The 20,791-nt window shown below is 29.1% G+C and overlaps 1 protein-coding gene across 1 annotated transcript; it reads right to left on the reverse strand.

The window, feature by feature from the left end:
• Nucleotides 1–9,933: 9,933 nt before the first annotated feature.
• Nucleotides 9,934–13,348, reverse strand: LOC103487495 (uncharacterized transporter C405.03c-like). Its single transcript, XM_051081600.1, has 8 exons — nt 13,167–13,348; nt 12,643–13,083; nt 11,664–11,881; nt 11,489–11,559; nt 10,875–10,976; nt 10,634–10,751; nt 10,408–10,543; nt 9,934–10,303 (listed from the first exon to the last, which is right to left on the reverse strand). The coding sequence occupies exons 1-8, from the start codon at nt 13,245–13,247 to the stop codon at nt 10,214–10,216; spliced, it is 1,257 nt and encodes a 418-aa protein (XP_050937557.1). The 5' UTR covers nt 13,248–13,348; the 3' UTR covers nt 9,934–10,213.
• Between the last annotated feature and the right edge of the window lie 7,443 nt (nt 13,349–20,791).

Consider the following 20,791-nt stretch of genomic DNA (forward strand, 5'->3'; position numbering starts at 1 on the left):
GTGGAAAATGAATAAGGCACTAACCGTAGGGCAATTTGTTGTTGCATACTTCACCATTGTATTAACTTGTTCATCATCATCGAGAAGATCAAGGCTACAAGTAGGTGGTCTATTTTTCTCCACAACTTTTGTATATGCAACTTCTTTCTCATTGTATTGTTGTTGAAGTTTGATGGTGGTGGAACATTCAAGCTTGTCATAACCATTGTCAACATGCATTTTATTTTTTTTATTCCTTGTCTTAATTAATATTTGTTATATTTCTATTTTTCTTGATTTTTTCTGATTTCACTTATTTCATTTAAGATTTTATTTGTTTCATTTTTTTTTCATTTCTTTCTCTTTTTTTTTTTTTTTTGTTGTTGCTCTGCTTTTTCTTTTCTTTCCTGCTTCTCAATATTTTGAAATATCTCAAAATTGTTTTAAACTCTTCTTCTGATGAGTCTAGAGGTGTCATGGAAAACTACAAATAAAATGATATTACATTATTAGTGAAAAAGTAGTAGCAAAGGTATTGATAAACAGTGATAGATTTATATCATCATCTATTCAAGATAGACATGGATAGAAAATCTTTCATTGTCTATCTGGATAGACGTATATATAAGCATGCTCTAAGTTTACTTACATTCTCATATTCAAAAATGTTGATGTTTAGAGTCCTTCAGTCACTTGTTTTCAAACATTCCTATGTTACAATTGGTGGCTCTTCCTTTGCATCTTCCAAACCCAACATCTAAATTGAAAAGTCTTGGTATTTTCTCAAAAGCCCAATAGACTAAAGCTAGGGGAAATCCTTGAAGGTATACAGCATCCTTGTCACTGTAGGATGCTTTTTTCAAGAACTGATATGTTAGGATGTATGATAACCTCTCCCATGGATAGCCTTAGAAGATTTCTTCATTATCCAATATGTCTAGATGTAGGAGATTTATGTGGTTGTGTTGTTGTTTGAGAATTAAAAATGCTTCTAAGATATAGAGATTAACTAGTTTTTCTTTCAATGAGTCTTCCTCATTGCATAATGCTTTGAAAGTTCTTTCTATATCTCTTGTTATAAAATCATCATGATGGAAAAGTGCATTTTTCAGACCATATTCTTTTCTTTCTTCTAGAATTAACTCAAGAAATTTGTGACCTTTTAGTCCAGTCACAAAACAAAAGTCTTTCAGCCCAAATTCTGATATATGTCCATTGAAGTTGAAAGCAAGAACATTAATTTTTTTTTTATGGCATTGTTTTCTTAATAGAAAATTCAGGAACTATGTTGGTATTTTGGCCATTTTAATGTTAAGGAACTGGCCAAAAGGATTGTTTGTCAAAACTCGAGAGAGAATCCTTTTGTCTATTTTTGACTTGATCTGATTCAATGTTTCTAAGTTGTAGTATATAGTAATTCTAAGGTTTTTTTGTCCATCTTCCATAATAATGTCATTTGGATAGTGTTTCACCTGTTGAATGACATAATAAATAGTATGTTTCAAACAAGGACAAGTTTAAACAAATTTACAAATGCAGAGCGCTATAAAGAAAAAGATACAGAAATATACAACGCTATACATACAGATATTCACATTCTAGTTTGTTACCTTTTTTCCTTTTTCTTTCTTTATTTTACTTTCTTCTGTCTTTGCTTTACACCTTATTGATTTGCTACACGATGCTTGTTGATTCTTGCTCACCATCTATTTGTAAAAAAGAAGACTAATATAAATTATACAAACAGTATAGAAACAAACATGTTTGTATGTGGCATAGATCGCGATAGATATAGATTGAACGAAATGAATATATACTAAGGCCTATTTTTATGCGATATAAATCGTGGTACATATATGTAGATGGTGGAGATAGATCGAAATGAATATAGACTCAAACCTTTTTTATTCTTGCTCACCATCTTTTTGTAAAAAAGAAGACTAGTATAAATTATATTAAATGAAATATATGTCATCAATATAGAAATAGACATGTTTGTATGTGTGATAGATCGCGATAGATATAGATTGATGGAAATAAATATAGATTAAGATCTTTTTGTATGCGATATAGATGGTGCTAGATATATGTGGATGATGGAGATAGATCGAAATGAATATAGATTCAAACCTTTTTGTATGCAAGTCAGATCGTCGATCGAGACAGTTCTGTTGAAGTAGTTACCAGGATGTAAACGATTGACGACAAAGTCGATGAAAGAAAATGTCTAAGCAAGTTCCTTCACCTTTTTCTAGCCTCTTTATTTGGATGGCATTTTTGTAATTATGATTTATTGGAGTTTCTGTAAATTTTCGTTTATAAACGATCGTTGAAATTTCTCTACACGATCGTGTATACTTAAAATTTTTTGTCATCTTATACTGTTATTACCTTATTGTTTATATATATGATTATCGTTTAAATAATGTACAAAATTGTGTATGCTTATCGTTTATATTTACAAACGTGACCAGATGTACAATCGTTAAAGTATATTGTTATCGTTTAGCGTTTATTATTGATCGTTTATGTATTTGGTAATTTACGAGATCGTGTATCAATTGTATATTATTCTGCAAGATGGCGTCTAATAATCGTTTATTAACATTAGTTGTGCGCGCAGACGATTAATGGCTCGCTTCTTGGGGTATTTTTGGTATTTCGCACTGTGGGCCTATGGGCTTTAAACGTTTCTGAAATTATTCTATATAGTGTAAATAACTTGTCGTTTTGTTATATTATTAAAAAGACCCCTTTTAAGTAATCCAACTAATGGGAAATTAGTTTTCCAAATAATAGCTTCGAATTTTTTACTATCAGAGTTAGTAGGAGAGCGATTGACTAGTACTAATCATTTTATATCGATTATTTGACCCATTTATCGATTTATTACTTTTAGATTTAATGCAATCATCAAATAAATTAACTCTCGATTAAATTCACTTTAAAAAAACTTTTCAAAAATAGAAAAACATTGAAACTATTTACAAAATATAGCAAAATTTATCCAACTCTCTATAGCCCAATTAAAAGATATTTGTATCTAGGCCATGAATAAAAATAAAAATTCTGAAAAAGAAAAAAGACAGTGAATCAGAGAAAGTGATGAAATAGACAAGCTTGAGAAACAATTTGTTAACTGATATAAACAGCACTCGCTAAACTGTTCTCAAAACTAATATGAGCAACTATCTTCACAAGGAATCTCAGATTTGGGCCGAAAGGTGTGTAAAAGATTGTGGTTCACAAAGGGGGTGAAAACACGACTTTCTTCCACAAAGTTTGTAGTACCAGACAAAAAAGAAATGCCATTACCAGCATTCAAAATGAACATGGGGAGATATGCAATACAAGTGACTCCATTGAAAAAGTCTTCATAGATCATTTCAACAATGTATACACAATCAAATAGACACGCTAATTGGTTGATAGATAATCTCAATTAGGCTCCCATTCCAAACAGTTGCAAGGATCAATTATGCCTTCCCTTCCAAGAGATTGAAATCCTATCAACTCCTAGATCCTTTGCTAACAATAAAACCACTAGAACGTTCTGAAACATGATACCTTTGCTGTTTTTGCTGATGTTTTCCAAAATGGGTTTATAAACAAAATTGTCAATTAAATGTACATTGCTCTCATTGCTAAGAAAGAGAAGTGCACTAAGCAGCTGATTATAGACCCATCAGTTTCACTACAGCCCTGTACAAACTCATTGCAAAAACTATGGCAGAAAGACTAATGATCACTCTCCCTCACATTATCTCTAACCATCAAATGATTTTTGTTAAAAAAACGAAAATTACTGATGTCATTCTCCTTGCCAATGAAGCCATTGAATATTGGAAAGTTAAAAAAGAATAAGGAGATTTGTTATTAAGTTGGATATCAAAAAAGCATTTGATAAATCAATTGGAGTTTTATTGACTTTGTGCTGATGAAAAAAAACTACACTAATCGATGGTGGAAATGGATTCAATCATGTATTAGTAGGGTTCAATATTATATTCTCACCAATGGAAAACCTAGGGCAAAATTAGACCATCTAGAGGCATTCGACAAGGTGACCCACTTTCCCCTTTCATTTTTGTCATTGCCATGGATTGCTTTACTAGACTAATTCTACATCACTACAAAAAATTGGAGATCTCCCGACATAAAGAAAGGCGTCAGCGGAAAATTCATCAAGAATGACACAATATCCCGACGCAAACTTTCACACGTTGGACGAGCCTGGGCGAGCCACCCTTTCCAAACGCCGTGATATAGACGTCGAGAAAAATATCAGGAATAACAAGTTATCCCGACGCATGCATGCTGCATCAAGAACTGACTATCAGAAATTAGATAACATTAATTTTCTCAGACATATATTCCTGACGCATGTTGCATGGCGTCGGGAACAGCGTCGGGAGTAAGACACTCTCCTAACGCAATTTTGGTGCATCAAGATGGCGTTGAGAGTAACATGTAATCTTCAACGCCAGTAGTTATTCATCGGGAAAGACGTCGGGAGAAAAGGGATCTCCCGATATTTTTGTGTTGCGTCGAGAGTTCCCCTATAAATTCGATGTTTCCCTCGTTGTCGTCAGCCGTCGTCATCCCTCTCCCGCCATCTGCCGCCGCACATTCTTAGTTGAGTTAATTTTAAAATCCTTAATTTTAGTTAATTAGGTTAAGTTTATTTAAATAGTTTAGGGTTTTCTAAAAAAATGTTTTAGAATTTTGATGATGAATTATTTTTGTTAGATAGTTTAGGATTTTGTTTAGGAATAAGTTTTTGTTTCTGAAATGGAAATTTTGAATATGGGTTGAATTGAAATTTGAAGTGAGGTGTTGAATTGAAATTTTGAGGGGGGTTGAATTGAAAATTTAAAGTGGGGGGGGGGGGGTGAATTTAAATTTTGAAGGGGGTGGGAGATGAATTGAAAATTTGAAATGGGGGGAGGGTTGAATTGAAATTTTGAAGGGGGGTTGAATTGAAAATTTGAAGTGGGGGGAGGTTGATTAGAAATTTTGAAGGGGGTGGGGGTTTTGAATTGAAAATTTGAGGGGGACATGAAATTTGTTTGTGTTAAAAATTCTGTAATATGTGTTAAGATTCGTTTTGGCTATCCTGCAGTTATGGTAGCTTGTTTGTGTTGAATAACTTTGTTGTTGATTTGGGATGGCTATCCTGCAGTTATGGTAGCCTGTTCGTGTTGAATAACTTTGTGTTGTTGATTTGGGATGGCTATCCTACAGTTATGGTAGCTTGTTAGTGTTAAATAACTTTGTGTTGTTCATTTGGAATGGCTATCCTGCAGTTATGGTAGCCTTTTTTGTTTTGAATTTGCTTGTATTTGTGAGGGTTTGAAGGGGTGGTAGTAGCATAGCTTGTAAGATAGCATTGTTGGAAGGGATGGGTAGAATGCGAAGATTGAAGTATTTTGTGGTTAATAATTAGGTTGTGTCGGCTATCCTAATGATCTCTAGCTTTGCGATACGTATTATGTTTCCATTATTCTTAAGTTTTTGAAATGGCATTATACTGTGATGATATGGATATATATTAAACTTCGCCACTTTTGTATCATTGTAGGACCCACGGTGTATAATGGCGTACGAGGTTCGTTAGAAGACGTACGACTTTCTTTGTGCTTTTTTCTATTTTGAACATTATATTTTTTGTATTATGAACGCTACTATATGTTTTGAACTTCTTTGTATTATAAATATTAAAATTTTTTTAAATTTGTGTTTGTATTTCGTAATTTACTAATTTATTTTGAATTTTCTTTAATTTAATCCCAAACGAATGTGAATATTTCACAAAATAAAGACTTGATTGAAAAACATTATAGTTTATTTTAGGAAAAAAATAAAAATTACGTATAAAAAGGAATTCTCGATGCAAAAAATGTCGGGAATACATTGCACACGACACGTCGGGGATAGTTTTTCTCGACACATAAGTGGCATCGAACATAATGACGTTGGGAGTCGTTATTCCGGATGCATAGGTGATGTTAGACATGATGACGTCAGGAATTAGGTATTGTCGACACATCAAAGGCGTCGGTAAAGGAAACGTGGAGAAAAGGTTATTCCCGATGCCTTGTTGATGACGCATCAGAAATTGTTCTCTAGATGCATTTCTTCCGGCGACTTTCCCGACGTTGCTTTCTGCATCAAAAATTCTTTTCACGATGTTTTTACTACTTCTGTCGACGTTTTTGTGCGTCGGGAGTCCCCCCACTTCTTGTAGTGCATGTTCAACAACAAGATAAAATTCAAGGTGTTTGCTTCAATAATGGTTGCAACCTCACTCACATCTTCTCTTTGAAGATGATATCGTTTTATTTATGGAGGATACTGATGAATATATTACTAATCTTAGGAACATTATCATCTTATTTGAAGATGCATCTTGGCTTAATTTCAATCTATGGAAGTCTACCATCTCCCCTATTAATGTTGATAACTATAGTACTGATGTTGTAGCAAATATTTGGGGCTTATAAAAGTAGTTTCTACTAATAAATTACCTTGGCATCCCTTAGGAGGTACTACAAGAAATCGAGGGGTTTCCGACACACAAAAAAGCATCAGAAGAAGGAACATCAGGACAGACGCCTGTTTCTGATGTCGTTTTACATACGTCGAGACACGAAAAAATATTATTTCAATATTACCTTGTCCCGATGTTTCACAAAGGTCTCGACGTTTCACGAAGGGCATCGGAAAATAAGAAGTCATTTCCAACGTCTGTGTCTAGGGTATCGAAAATAGTTCACAATTAAAATAAATATATAATGTACCCAACGTTTCGTGCATGGTGTTAGGAATGATGACACCTGATTCCGACTATTCTCGTCTGGCGTCGGAAATGGGTAACATAGTTCCTGACAGCTTGCATGGGGCATTGGGAAAAATTCAAGCATTAATTATGTCAAAGAAAGGTTTTCGACGGCTCATGCATGACGTCGAAAATGGTTATACTTGTTCCCGAAGCCATTAATGATTCGTCGGGAATGTTTCAAACTATTCTTGATGATTTACTAATGGTGTCAGGAACAGGTAGGACCTTACGACGCCTTTGTGGAACGAAACAGAAGAAGAGAAGAAGGAGAACTTCGAAGACTTCGTTGTCGTGCCCAAGCTTCCTCTCGTCGTCGTCTACCTTGCCGTCACATCGTCGTTCTTCCATTTCTAGTAAGTTTAAAGCAATTTCTTGTTAGTTTTGAAGTTAGTTTAGGTTAGAAATTAGTTTAGGTTAGTTAGTTTAATTATAGTTTTGTTTTTTAAAGTTAGTTTAGGTTAGAAATTAGTTTGAAATGGGTTGAATTAAAATTTTGAATTGGGGGGGGGGGGTCAATTGGAATTTTGAAGTTAGTTTTAGTGAAGATTTTGAGAGATTGTATATTCAGGGGAGTAATTAAGTTTAGGATGTGAAAGGAGGAATATGTTTCTAATCAAACTTATTTTATGGACTTTAACCATGGACAAGGGTTGGATGAAACTTAGGAATAAGTTTTTCATTAAGTATAGAGAGGGAGTGACCCAATTTTTAAAAGTTGCTAAGTTTTACGTTGATGCCTACGGACGAATAAGGTGTCCATGCAAGAGATGTATGAACTAATATTGGAACTCATTAGAGGGTGTGGAATGACATCTATTGGAATATCCCTCTACTGCACATAATTGGTGTATCATGGAGAGTCAGTTAGCTTTAAAGGTATAGAAAACTTTGATGAAGAAACTAGTATTAAATAAGGTTTAAGAGTTTAGATTTAAAAAAAGATAATGATAATAACGAGGAATAAAATAAAAAAAAAAATTCCTTATATCTCTTTCTTTCTCTCCATCTTTTAGAGAGAAGAAAAAGTTTAAAAGGTATTTTTTAATAGAATAATGATAAAAAAAAAGGTGGCAAAAGAAATAATGAAATTTCCCTTATACATTTTTTTTCTTTCTCTCTACATCTAAAAAAAGAGAAGAACAAAAAATAAGGATTCAATTTCAGAAAGAAATTACATGTTGTATGAGGTGTGGATCATTGGGAATAAATTCCTACCTAATGCAACCTCCAACTAAGTTTTCCTTAATGGATTAAGTTGTTTAGGGTAAAGAAAAAAAGAAAAAAGATAAAAATTAAAATGAAAATGAAAATGAAAATAAAGATAAAAGTAATAAAGCGAAAATTTAAGAACTCACGTTTTGCAGAGAAATCAAATTTTTCGCAAAGGTTCTCTTCAAACAACTTTTTCATAGAGATTTTCTAAACAATTTTTTTTTCATCTTGTAGAGTTTTTCTCTAAACCGATTTTTTCTTCTCCTTTCAAATGACCAAAGGTCCCTATTTATAAACCTGTGGTATACCACACATTAGGAAAAATATAAAATCAAATTGGATATTACGTGATTTTATTATTTTTTTAATAAATAAAATGTGAAACTAAAAGATTTTGTCCTAAAAATAAATTGATTCGTTTTTTCCTAAAATGATAAAAATAAGTCAAATGTGATAAATTGATTTGATTTTTTTAAATGATAGATATACTCATTAATGGTTTTATTTTCACTTTTGATAAAAGATTTTTAAAAAATAATTATTATAAGATTTTATATTATTATAAAAAAATTACCTTTTTTAAAAAATAAATAAAAATCTTAGCCATTATTCAAATTACTATATATTTTTTAAAGAATAATAAGAAATTTGTAGGATAAAATTAGGTGGCTACAACGTCTAAGGACATTTTCTAGAGAAATATCCCAACGCTCATGCTCAACCCCAATTGGTGTTCTTTATGTAAAAGGCTTTCAGAGGAGATTGATCACATCTTCATCTTATGCCAAACCACTATGACACTCTGGACCTAGCTTGAAAGTCTTCTCGGATGGAGAATCCAACATTAGAATGTGAAATCCATTTGTTATGATCTTTGCTCCATTAACACAATAAAAGGGGTATCATCAAATTCAACATCATTACATCTGTGATACAGATTATATGGTTGGAGAGAAATAATCGTATTTTCAAGGATAAAGGAAAATCTATCATTGATCTGTGGGAAGACATTTGTGCGCTTTCAGGACTTTGGGCTAGCAAATCCACTTTGTTTGCAAACTATAGTACCTCCTATATAGTTAGTTTATTTTGTATCAGGCTTATCTCTAGCCCTCTAGCTTTACTGTATCTTTTTGTCTTTTTCTTCTCATGTACTAATTCTTCCTATATTAATAAAGCAGAGATGATAAAGGTACTAAGGGAATGTCTATCTAATAGAGATGTCTGGATGCACCTACTGTGATCCATCATATCTTTTTCAAGAAAAAAAAGTAATGCAATTTGATGTTGGAGTTCATGTGTAAAGATTAAAAGGAGTAAGTTATATAGCTAGTATTTAGATGGTTTCATGATTCAAAACTTAAAACTTATTATAAAAACATATATACCACCCCAAATTGAAACTTATAAAATCACACCAATCACATCAAACTAAATAGTTAAACCTAAATTTTAAATTTATTTATGTTGAATAATTAACATTCTTAAAAAAACTAATGAAGAAAAACTAATTATTTTTCAAGAATAAAAAGGTGTGAGTTAAGAACAAGAATATAATAAGTCAAAAAATACATCAAGTTTGGAAAAACAAACAAATTTTGTAAGATCAAGTAGAAATTAGTCAAAGTATGTGTAATTAATCTTCATATAAAACCTACCAAAAACACTGTTAGATAACTTTGAATTGTATCAAATATTTATCCTCAAACATACATACAGATTCCTTAATTATGAAATCTCAAGTCGGTGGATAGAATATTTTTCAATAATACAAAATCAACTACCAACATTCATTGTTCATCTCATTTCTTTTATGAACTTTCACCTAATTGTCCCAGCCAAATCTAATATCTGTTACAAAAATTATCAAAAAGAAAAAGAAATCAGGGAAGAAAGAGAGAAAATAAAAGAAAAATAATAATCTTATATTAGTGCATATAATAATATAATAGCAAAAGGAAAGAACTTGTTGTATACTTATTTGGCCTTTATTAAAACTCAAAAGTATGTCATTATACAATCCCTCTTTTCTTAGTGAAGATTTATAAACTGAAGTTAGTGATACATCCCTCAAGTGTTATTAGGGAAAAAAATATAATTGACCCCTCCAAAATATATAATTAACATATATGGTCATATCATATATGATTAATCAATATTAAGATCAGCTTCGTCATGTATTTACTTCGCTTCATTGAAGAACTTTTTCCTCAACTTCAACTTCAGCGATATCCAATCCGAAAAGTTAGCAATTATGAATCCCAAAAATACCTAAAAATACAATCATTACATATTATTTACTTCATAAATTGATAAAGATAATGTATATATAAGTAATGACAACATCGATCTCTAAAAAAAATATCGTTACTCACTTGAATAGATCCAAAAATATAAACCAAAGAATAATGGCGACCATGGAGGACCATATCTCCTATCATGGCAAGTGGTATACTTAACGATGCACCTAAAGCAGCTACTAGTGGACTTGTCCAAACAACACCCATGGCCCTGAAATTAATTAAATTTAATTAATAACTAAAACCCTCCTTTTTTTTTAAGAAAAAGATGAATTTTGAGCTCAAATTTATAGTTAATTACCAAAAGTAATCTGACACAAAATTAGCCACAAAGCAATTGGCAAGCACGACTTCAGCCACTTTGGTGGATTGAGGTATCATAAATTTGGGTTCTATTCCAATGGCTCTCAGTGGCCAAACTGCAAAAATAAAAAAAATAAAAAAAAAAGCCCAAATTTAATGGAGAATTTAAAGATAGGGAAAGAGTATTTATTTATTGATTGATATGATTATTATTAATAATTAAAAATGGGTCTTCTTACTTAGCCACCAAAGAGTAGTGAGAGTGAATAACCCAACATATCCCAAAAATTTCTGCATGTCAACCTTTTCACCTTCTTCCCCTGCATACTTCTTCAAAAGCACTGCATCCATGATCTTTTATATTATTATTGCCAACTAATAAAACCATCAAATTAGGACATGTTTAATTTAATTCCATTTTGTTAAAATATACTTTTTAGATTATTTAGATAAATAATGACTACTTTTGGTCCTTGGTGTAAGAGTTTGCTTTATACAAATTATTAAATTGATGGCAAATGATATAGGTAGCAAAATAATATTAAAAAAAATTAAAATCACTTTTAATTCTTAAATTTTTATAGAAGTAACAATCTAGTCTTATATCTTCATTTGTAATGATTTAGTCCATATATTTACGATTTTGCAACGTTACTTTACAATTTTTAATGATCTAGTCTCGATTGTTAAAGAATATTAATATAATTTCTTACGCATAAAGATTAATAAATGGTGAGTTAAGAGTTTCATAATACAATTATTACAAATAACTTAAATATACAAAAAGACTAAATCTCTATACATAAATCGTTACTTCAAGAGTGAAGTGAAAACTTATGGAGGAAAAACTAACCGTAGTAGAGTCCATCGGTTAGAGCAGAGAGTAGAGCAAAAGCATCACCAACAAATGAGTGCTTTCCATGCCTAAAAACAAAACGTATATGATATATTATTGAGTTGATGTCTTTACCTTGCCTTGTATCGATGAAGATGTTATTCTTACTTATAAATCTAAATTATGGACATACCCATAAGAGGAGGATTGGGGTTCGTCTTTAGCCCAAGTCTTGCCAACAGTAGTCATGACAACCCCAGCCATGCTGACAACGACTGCAACAGCATTGACAATGGTTAAAGATTGTCGTTCCAAGCATGCGTCAAGTATGAGTGTGAATAGGCCTGAGGTTGAGAACAATATGGTTGTGGTTGCTACACTTGTTCTTGCCAATGCTGCATTTGTAAAATACTGCAAAAAAAATTCATATAGTTTTGTTCATAATTTGGTCACTAGCAAAAATTTCCTTTACATAAGTAAAGTCTCAAAAGCTCATGTGTTGAAATATGGTATGGAGTTAATTATGGTAAAATTTCTACTAATTATATGAAAGGATTCTTAATTAACATATATCTATGTTTTACTTAATCCATAATCTCCCTCCTTTAACTTTTAAAAATTTTTAATTTGTTCCTTCGAAACATTTTTTATTAAGCTTAGAAAATTGATACCATCATTTCACACGTGAAATCCAACTTGTGACCATGTTACTAATTTCGTACATTAATAAAATCCATTCCTTAGTTGTAACGTTGCTAAATGAATTATTATGTTAATAGAAAAACAAGAAATTGCATATGTTATCTACACATGCATGAGCATAAATATAACTAAGGCATATGTCCAATGTTTCCTTTTACTTACTGTTGAACCAAAATTAAAATAACAATAGCAATATGACGTGGTTACTTCATAAATTAAAATAAAATAATTTAAGAGCGACTCTTTTCACACATTGTATATCTATCTAGTTAAATTTTTTCTTAAGACGAGAAAGTAAAAACAACCGTGTTTTTTCTAAAACAAAACCTACAAGATATAAACTTTTTTATGGATGATATATGACTAAATTAATTAAGCTATGCACATCTCCGTAAAAATATTTAAACTAAACAAGATAAATTTTCCTCAAAAGGAATGAAAGAATAGAACAAAAAAAAGCATTTACTAACCTCAGAGACAAACCAAATGGGACCAATTGTGAGAGCCAAAACAGCAATCTGCTTTGTACTAAATTTTGCTTCCTCTGTTTTCAATATTCTCATCTCCATATTTTCAGCTTCACATAATTCACACCCACCATTATTATTACTACTATTGTTACTATTATTATTATTATCATTAATGTTCACCACATATTGAACATCTCTATTTTCCACTTCATCTGAAGTTGTATTATTATTATTATTAGAAGATTGATTTGTTCTTTCTTCTAAAGCTGGCAATGGAGACTGAATCTCTGCAACTTTTCTACAATTTCCTTTTGTTCGAAAATGGCTTCTAACAATCTTCATTATGCATTCTTTGATGAATGCAATCGCAAGATAAGCCACCAACATGGACGTCCCAACATATGTCACCACAAATGGATGCTCGTAGTCCGTAAAAATACTCTATCAAACACCAAAAACACCACAACCGTTGTTACAAACATGAATGAAATCTTGAGTTAAGACCTGTAAGTAAAAGAACGAACCTGTGTGATTTCAGCAGAGGTAACCCATATAACCACAACAGCAACAAGAAGAATCAGACCTACTTTGTACTTCCAAGCCATGAAATGAAGAATATAAAATTTAATGAAAACAACCCAAATAAACAAAAATATATATATATATGTATTTGGTGTTTAAGTGAGGTGAGAAATAAACTCAGTGGTTTTTGTGGTTAAGGACTTTCCTCTAAAATCACTCTCTTTATATAACCAACTTCTTGCATGTTTTGGTTTGGTGGAAATTATTTTTTTTATATAAAAAAAAAAATTAGAGTAGCTATTTTTTTAATTTGTAATGTTGGGGTGAAGGTGGATCTGCCAAAAGTCTAAAATGGAGTTCATTGTAAAAAAATGGATAAATGTGGTTTAAGTGGAATTTTCTTCTCTTCAGTTTTTACTTTGTTTGTGTGTTGTGTTTCTTTGTGGGATAGTCGTATTTGAAGCCAATCTGTTCTTTTTCTCTATTTCTACGTATTCCTATTCACTATTAATTTTCTACATCAAATTATTGACTAAATTCTACCCTCAAGACTAAAGTATAGTAATAACACATCCATTCATATATTTTACGATGACACTCAAAGGTAAGCTTTCACTTGATTATATTTTTAAAAGGTAAAAGATCTCCGTTTAGTAATTATTTTAATTTATTTTTTTTAGTTTTTATAAATTGAACTTACTTTCTTCTATTTTCTTAGTATGATTTATATCAGTTTGTATGATTTGTATCAATCTTAAGTATGAAAATTGTGTTCGTAGGAAGTTAGTCAAATGTCAAAATTTTGTATTGGTTTTTTTAACAAAACATGAACAAAATGCAGATATACGAGTTAGTGATATAGAGGTGGGACATATATTTATTTACTTAATTTTCAAAAACTAAAAACTGAAAGCGAAATAGTTATGGAATAGGACTTAAAGTTATTGAATCCTTTTCTCTTCACCTCTAGTCATTTGAGATTTTTTCTAATTCTAATCCATTGTTCTATTGTCACTTTCTTTTTCTTTATTATAGTTTGAAAAAAAATTATAGATGTTGTTTGAGATACATTAGCTAATAAAACTTTATCTTTTAGTTATAAATCTATTTTAGTCTATATGTGTGTATATATACTTTTTATAGGTAAATAAAATGGCATCTAGTTAGGTTGCACCTCATTATTGTTTCTCCAAATTTTTAAACAAATTTATTTGAAAAGTTTTAAAGGAAACAAGATTTTTTTGTTATCCTTTATCATAGGAATATTTTGCAAATGCATTCATCTAAAAGTTTGAATAATTTTTTTTCTTTTGAAAAATGGAAAATTAATTGTCATAAAAAAATAATATCCGAAAGTATTTAAAATATATAACAAAATTTTAAATGACATCGACTTCTATACATTGATAGAAGTTTATCCCTCCTTATTATTTTTTTAATTAATTGTGACGGACAAGGACAAGAACGAGAAAGTATGCATTTCTTTCGTTCTTTTTTTAAAAAAATATTATTTATAAATAGTTTTATAATGTTATTTGAAGTTTATTGACAAATTTTATTTCAAATGTTATTTTCTTGCTATAGAAAACTTATGGTTGTTGTTCATATTCAAATGATATTAGTGCAAATGAGAATTGTTTATTATCGTTTAGCCGCTTATTTCAAAAGAAAAAATCACTATAACAAAAACAATTTTAAAAAGATATTATTGTTACTTTTATGACTTTTTTTTTAGCTAATGTATCCACCGTTAAAAAAAGAGCTTATAGATATTCAGAACTTTTTATAGACTAAGTATATGTTTTTTTGCCCAGAAATCAAATACATGAAATAAATCAAACATCAAATTTTAAAATTAAAAATGTTCTCTCTCTTTTTTTTTTTTTTTAATTTGTAAGAACAACTCTTCCCAACTCTTCCCACTTTTTTTAAGGAGAATTTTCTATTTTCTCTCCCATCTTTCTTCTCCTTTTACGTTGCAATTACTTTCATTGCTTCTTTCTTCTTCTTTTTTTCTACAATTTTTTCCATGTCTTTCTCCTCTTTTTTTTCATTTTTGCTGCAATTTCTTTTCATATATTTTTCTTTTCCTCTTCTTTTTTTATGTTGTTTAAATTTGAATAACCAAATTTAAACGACGTACAAAAAAATAGCAAAATCTAAAAGATCGTGTACAAAGAATCTTGAAAAAAAATCATTTAGATTGAAGTAATCAAATGTAAATGATGATGTAAAAAAAATAAACGATCGTGTAAAAAAATATATTATCGTGTAAACAAATCTAAACGATAGTGTACCAAATTTTGAAAAAAAAATTGTTTCGATTTGGATTTAAATGTAACAAAATTAAATTATTGCGTAACAAAATTAAACATAGAATTGAAAAAATAAATTATAGTCAAATCTAAACGACCAAATCTAAACGATCGTATACCAAACAATAGTCAAATCTAAACAATCGTGTAGAAAATATATTACACGCGCTTTGTTGACGACATAGTTAACGGGGTATTTTTTACGATGGACCTGTAGGTTTCTTCCGTTTTCGAAATTGTTCTATAGAGTGTAAATATTTGGTTGTTTTGTTATAATTTTTAGACTTTTTTTTCTTTAATTCAAAGTCTTTCTTGGCTTTTATTTTATTTATTATTATTAAAAAATTAATTGATATACTCATCCATTCATATATCTTCTCCATATCCATATATCTATCTTTTCACAAATATTGAAATCTAAGTTCACATATAACTTATTATAACTTTGAAATTTTAATAATCGAAAGGTTGCCTTCGTCAATAAATCAATTTTTTTTTCTAGTTTTAATTGGTAAATTTATATTATTTTTTTTCAATTTAACAAAGTGGATGATGTCCCTTGGGATAGTAATTGATATTTTATTCACTTAGGGTATACTCTAAATTGCTACATTCACATTTCTTAACGAAGAAAATGTGAACTTTTGTTATATATTTTTAGTCCCTATTGTAATGTTTTATTTTAATTTATTGTGAACATAATTGTAACGCCATAAAACTTTTATCTTACAACTCAAACTATATATCTAATCAGCAGAAATATTCTAATTTTGAACATTCATTTTAATGAATTTATATATATAACATCTTGCACATGTGTGATGCAATCAAGCTTGACTCAAATGAGGGAGAAATACAATTAAGTAGATATTTGTTCTTTTGTTATTTTTTCTGAGTACAACATGGATATGATTCAAAAATGTTTCGCTCAATTAAGTTACGTTCATTTTAATAATTAAGTAGACATTTTAATTCGAAAATTATTCATTAAAATTATTATAAGGACAAAATATACTGTTTTGTTCCTAAAATTTAGGGTTAATGTACATTTGGTCTCCGAAAGCTCAAAACAAATCTACTTGTCATATTAACTAACTATTTTTACTATTATTTTTACAACTATTTTTAAAAAAAAAAATTTATTAATCAAACACAATTAATATGTCACTACTATTTAGAATCATTTTGTAAATATAAGAGACTAAAGTATTAGTTTTACGACTCCAAACCTTAGAAACAAAAATTTATAATAGGCGAACTAGAAATTAGATATTTAATTTATATTTATTCCAATCATGCTAATTAAATACCAACTCCAAGTATTTTGTTAACAAAAATATGACTTAACCAACATATAGATGTGTCAAGCGACTTTAAGAAATTGTGGTTAAAATCTCTCCCTCCTGTTTTACTTTAAAAAAAAGTAACCACAATCTAATTTTCTTAGCAAAAAATTTAAAAACAAAAGGCAATTTTAGTTTTTCTTTTTTCTTTGTTTACATGACATAAAAAGACAAGAGTACAGGACCAGAACAACCTTTGACAATTATGACGTCACCAAGCCCTTTATTCAAAGTTATGATTTTGTTTTGTTTTTTCAGCTCCGGTCCATTCATCTCTAGACCTATATATATATATATATAAGTCTCCACACCTAACCTAATAATTTATGTTACTAATTTCTAAAATTCAAAGAAAGCTAGACTAGAAAATGGGAAATTGGGTTTAAATTGGAAGGGTATGCAAATTCAACTTAAATATTATAAATAACATTTATTCTATAGATAATTGTGCAATACTTTACAACTTAAAAATATATATATATAAAAATATTAAATGTATAATTTTGAAAGTGTATAACCTAATTTAAAGAATACTAATTTATTACCGTGCGTGATGTACTAATTATGTTATCAATTTGAAGTATTTTCAAAAATATAAAAAAGCGGCAAAGTATTTACATTGTATAAAATAATTTCGAAAATGGAAAAAATCTAGAGGTCCACCGTGTAAATACCAAAAATGTTTCGTCAACAATGCGCGTAAAATATTTGGTAATGCGATTTGGTACACGTTTAGATTTGACTATTGTTTTGTACGATCGCTCCAAATCTAAACGATTTTTTTTTTCAAAATTTGGTATACGATCGTTTAGATTTGGCTACACGATCATTTAGATCTGGCTACCCCTAAACGATTTTTTTTTTTTTTCAAAATTTGGTATAAACGATTTTTTTCAATAATATTCTTTTTACACAATCTTTTAGTTTTGGTTATCCTAATTTAAATGTCTAACCAATTTTTTCAAGATTCTTTATACACCATTCTTTAGATTTGATTACCTAATCTAAACAATCTAAAAAGAAGAAGAAAGACGATAGGATGAATGCAGTGAATGAAAAAAAATAAAGAAAAAGAAAGACATGCACGCACCTACAAAGAGAGAAAAACAAAAAAGACGATACAAAGAAATAGATTTAGTTACCCAAATCTAAAAACCAAAAAAAAAATGGAAGAAATCGAGAAGAGTAGATGAGTAAGACAATAAAAAACAATATAGAGGAGAAAAAATATGGGAGGGACAAACCTGAAATATTTAAAAAATGACTAACTTGATGGGCTTTGTTATAGCGATAGTAGTTTGTTATATTTAGAAAAAATTTCTATCAATTTTGAAAATATATTTGTTTCTCGCTATAAACGTGTATTATGTGATTATGTATTGGTATTATTGATAATTTATGTCATCAATCTACTTTTTACATATATAGTTTGTTAATACTTATTCTACCTAATTGTGTAGTATTAGAAATTATAAAAAGAAAATTGGTAAAAATAAAAAATTTGACAAAATATTTATAATATATAACAAAATTTCAACTTCTATCAATGATAGATACTGGTAGATTTCTCTATCCGTTCTAATGGTATCTATAAATAGTCTTACACAAAGTGTTTATCAATGTTATTATAGACACTATTAGAACACTATCAATATATATTATTAATAGAATCTAAATTTTTACTATATTTTATAAATATTTTGATTTACTTAGCTACATTTGAAAATGTGCTATTATAAAACTTTTTTTTTTATAAGTGGTCTACTATATATATTAGAGAAATTGTTAAAAATGATAAAAAGGACAAAAGCTATATATTATAATCTCCTTTTTTTTACAATATATTTATACAAATATGTCCCATTTTATAATTTTGTAAATCCGCTAATTATCACAACTTTATGTTACATAATCTTGTTATTTTAATATTGTTTGTAATTAGCTTCAAATATTTATTGTTCAATTAAAGACGAAGTACTTAATTTATTTTATTAATCACTAACTAAACCCTAATAATTAAAATGTTTTAATTTAATGAATAAATAAGTATTTAAAATACATTTATTTAGTTGGAGAGATATGGGTAGAGATTTTATCCGACAAAGAATTATAATAATTAAAATTCTAATCACTGAAAAGTTTTAAATTTAACAAATAAAAAAAATATTTTTTATTCAAAATAATTAAATGCATATAGAAGGGACAAATATGAAGAATTATTGAAGATTTGTTATGATTTTGACATTAAAAATGGGTTTAAGTAATATATTTAACTAAGAATTTACACACATTTAATACTTATGAAACAAATTATCTAATATATATCTTAATGATCGAGGCCACAAAAATGAAATTAAAAGTTTCTCCCTAATTTTCATTTAGAATTTAGACATATTGTGTAGATGAAAGCATGTTTCTAAAAGAAAGAGCATGATCGATCATAGCCATATGATGAGTAATGACACTTAAGAAGGGGAAACTAATTTCAAACATATTTAGCTAAATTTTGATTAGATTAACATTTTCTCATCATTTATTGATTTGAATAATTTGTTTTATAAAAGGAAATTAATTATTGACAAGTTTTATAAGGATTGTTAAATTAAATTAAAAATGAAATTCAAAATAATAACCAAAATGTAAAATTGTAGAATGGATGGAGTAAGAAAATACACATTTTATTTTTGCAACAATTTAATATATGATATGCCATGTGCTTATTTTTTATTAAAAAAATTGTTTGTCCCTCTACCGAGCTGTCTTTAGGAGAAATTTATGAAATTAATATTTCACGTGAAATTTTCTCACATATCATGCAAAGAAATAAAGTTATTAAAAGTATATATACAACATTGAACCAAGTTTTGTTATATGGTAGAAGATTCATTACCTTGAAAGCAAGATTTGATGTGACCTCGATACTAAAACCACATATGTTGATTGCTTTACAAGAGTTAACACAACCTTCCAACTCATGCATGCATTCGTCAAATAAAGGAATGGAATCAATAAAAAATATGTTCAATCGAAAAAACAACAGGTAGATGTAAGAAAGAACACAATGTGTACTCAAGCACAACGTCACAAACACAATATGTACGACAAGAGGATAGCCACGGTGGCAAATAGAAAAATAAAAACACAAAGATTGATAACTAAATTCAGTGCAAAATCACCTACATTTAGGAGGCAATGCATCTGATAGAACGAAACTCCACTATATAAAGAGTTTATCAATTACAACGAAAATATTTATCTAATAGATGAAGGAATTTATACATATTCATGGATCATGATTTTCATAACTAACTGTAATAATAAAAAGTTTTAAATTTATTGGTTTGCAAAAATGTAGAAGTTTGACCACCTTAAAGTTTAAGTTAAACATGAAAGCAAACAATAGTTGAAGTGATCATATATATATATATTATAGTATATGTATGTTGTTGGAAAGAAATATTTCGTACAAACCTTCACCTTTATCATAGTTTAAAAAGATTATAGTTAAATGTTTTTCAAAGTTTTTCTTTCATCTTTACGAAAAAGAAAAAGGTGAGAAAAAAAAATGATGGAACAATTAAGAGAAGTTGGGTCAAAGTGAAAAACTAGAGAATTAGAAGGTGGCGTTTTTATTATCAAGAAAAGCTGCAAGGAGGAGGACCTCTCCATCAACGTGTCCCAATTTTTCTAATGGAAAAAATATTTTTTTTTTTTTTTATTGTGAATATGAGTTAAATTAAACTAGCATCGCCACGTTTTCGAGCTCCCGAATTCAAAATCTCCACTTCTAAGTTGTAAAATGAAAGATAATGAAATAATAAAATTGAAATATTTTGATACCTAACAACTAATTTAAAATCAAAATTGAAACTTAAAGACTATATGTATAATAATTTTGAAAGCAAAGGACTAAATAGAAACTAGAACAACAAATTTTCTTTTTTCTTTTTTTCAAACGGACTAAATTTT

This window comes from Cucumis melo, chromosome 2 (genome assembly GCF_025177605.1).
Source record: "Cucumis melo cultivar AY chromosome 2, USDA_Cmelo_AY_1.0, whole genome shotgun sequence".
NCBI classification, from domain to species: domain Eukaryota; kingdom Viridiplantae; phylum Streptophyta; class Magnoliopsida; order Cucurbitales; family Cucurbitaceae; genus Cucumis; species Cucumis melo.

Bases quoted from the DNA above. Each gene is read 5' to 3' on its own strand.
- LOC103487495 (XM_051081600.1), bottom strand. From the start codon at position 13,247: ATGGCTTGGAAGTACAAAGTAGGTCTGATTCTTCTTGTTGCTGTTGTG. The intron at 10,544-10,633 runs GTAATTAACTAT...AATTAATTTCAG, and splicing joins TTTGTGTCAGATTACTTTTG to GGCCATGGGTGTTGTTTGGA. The intron at 10,304-10,407 runs GTGAGTAACGAT...TTGTATTTTTAG, and splicing joins ATATTTTTGGATCTATTCAA to GTATTTTTGGGATTCATAAT.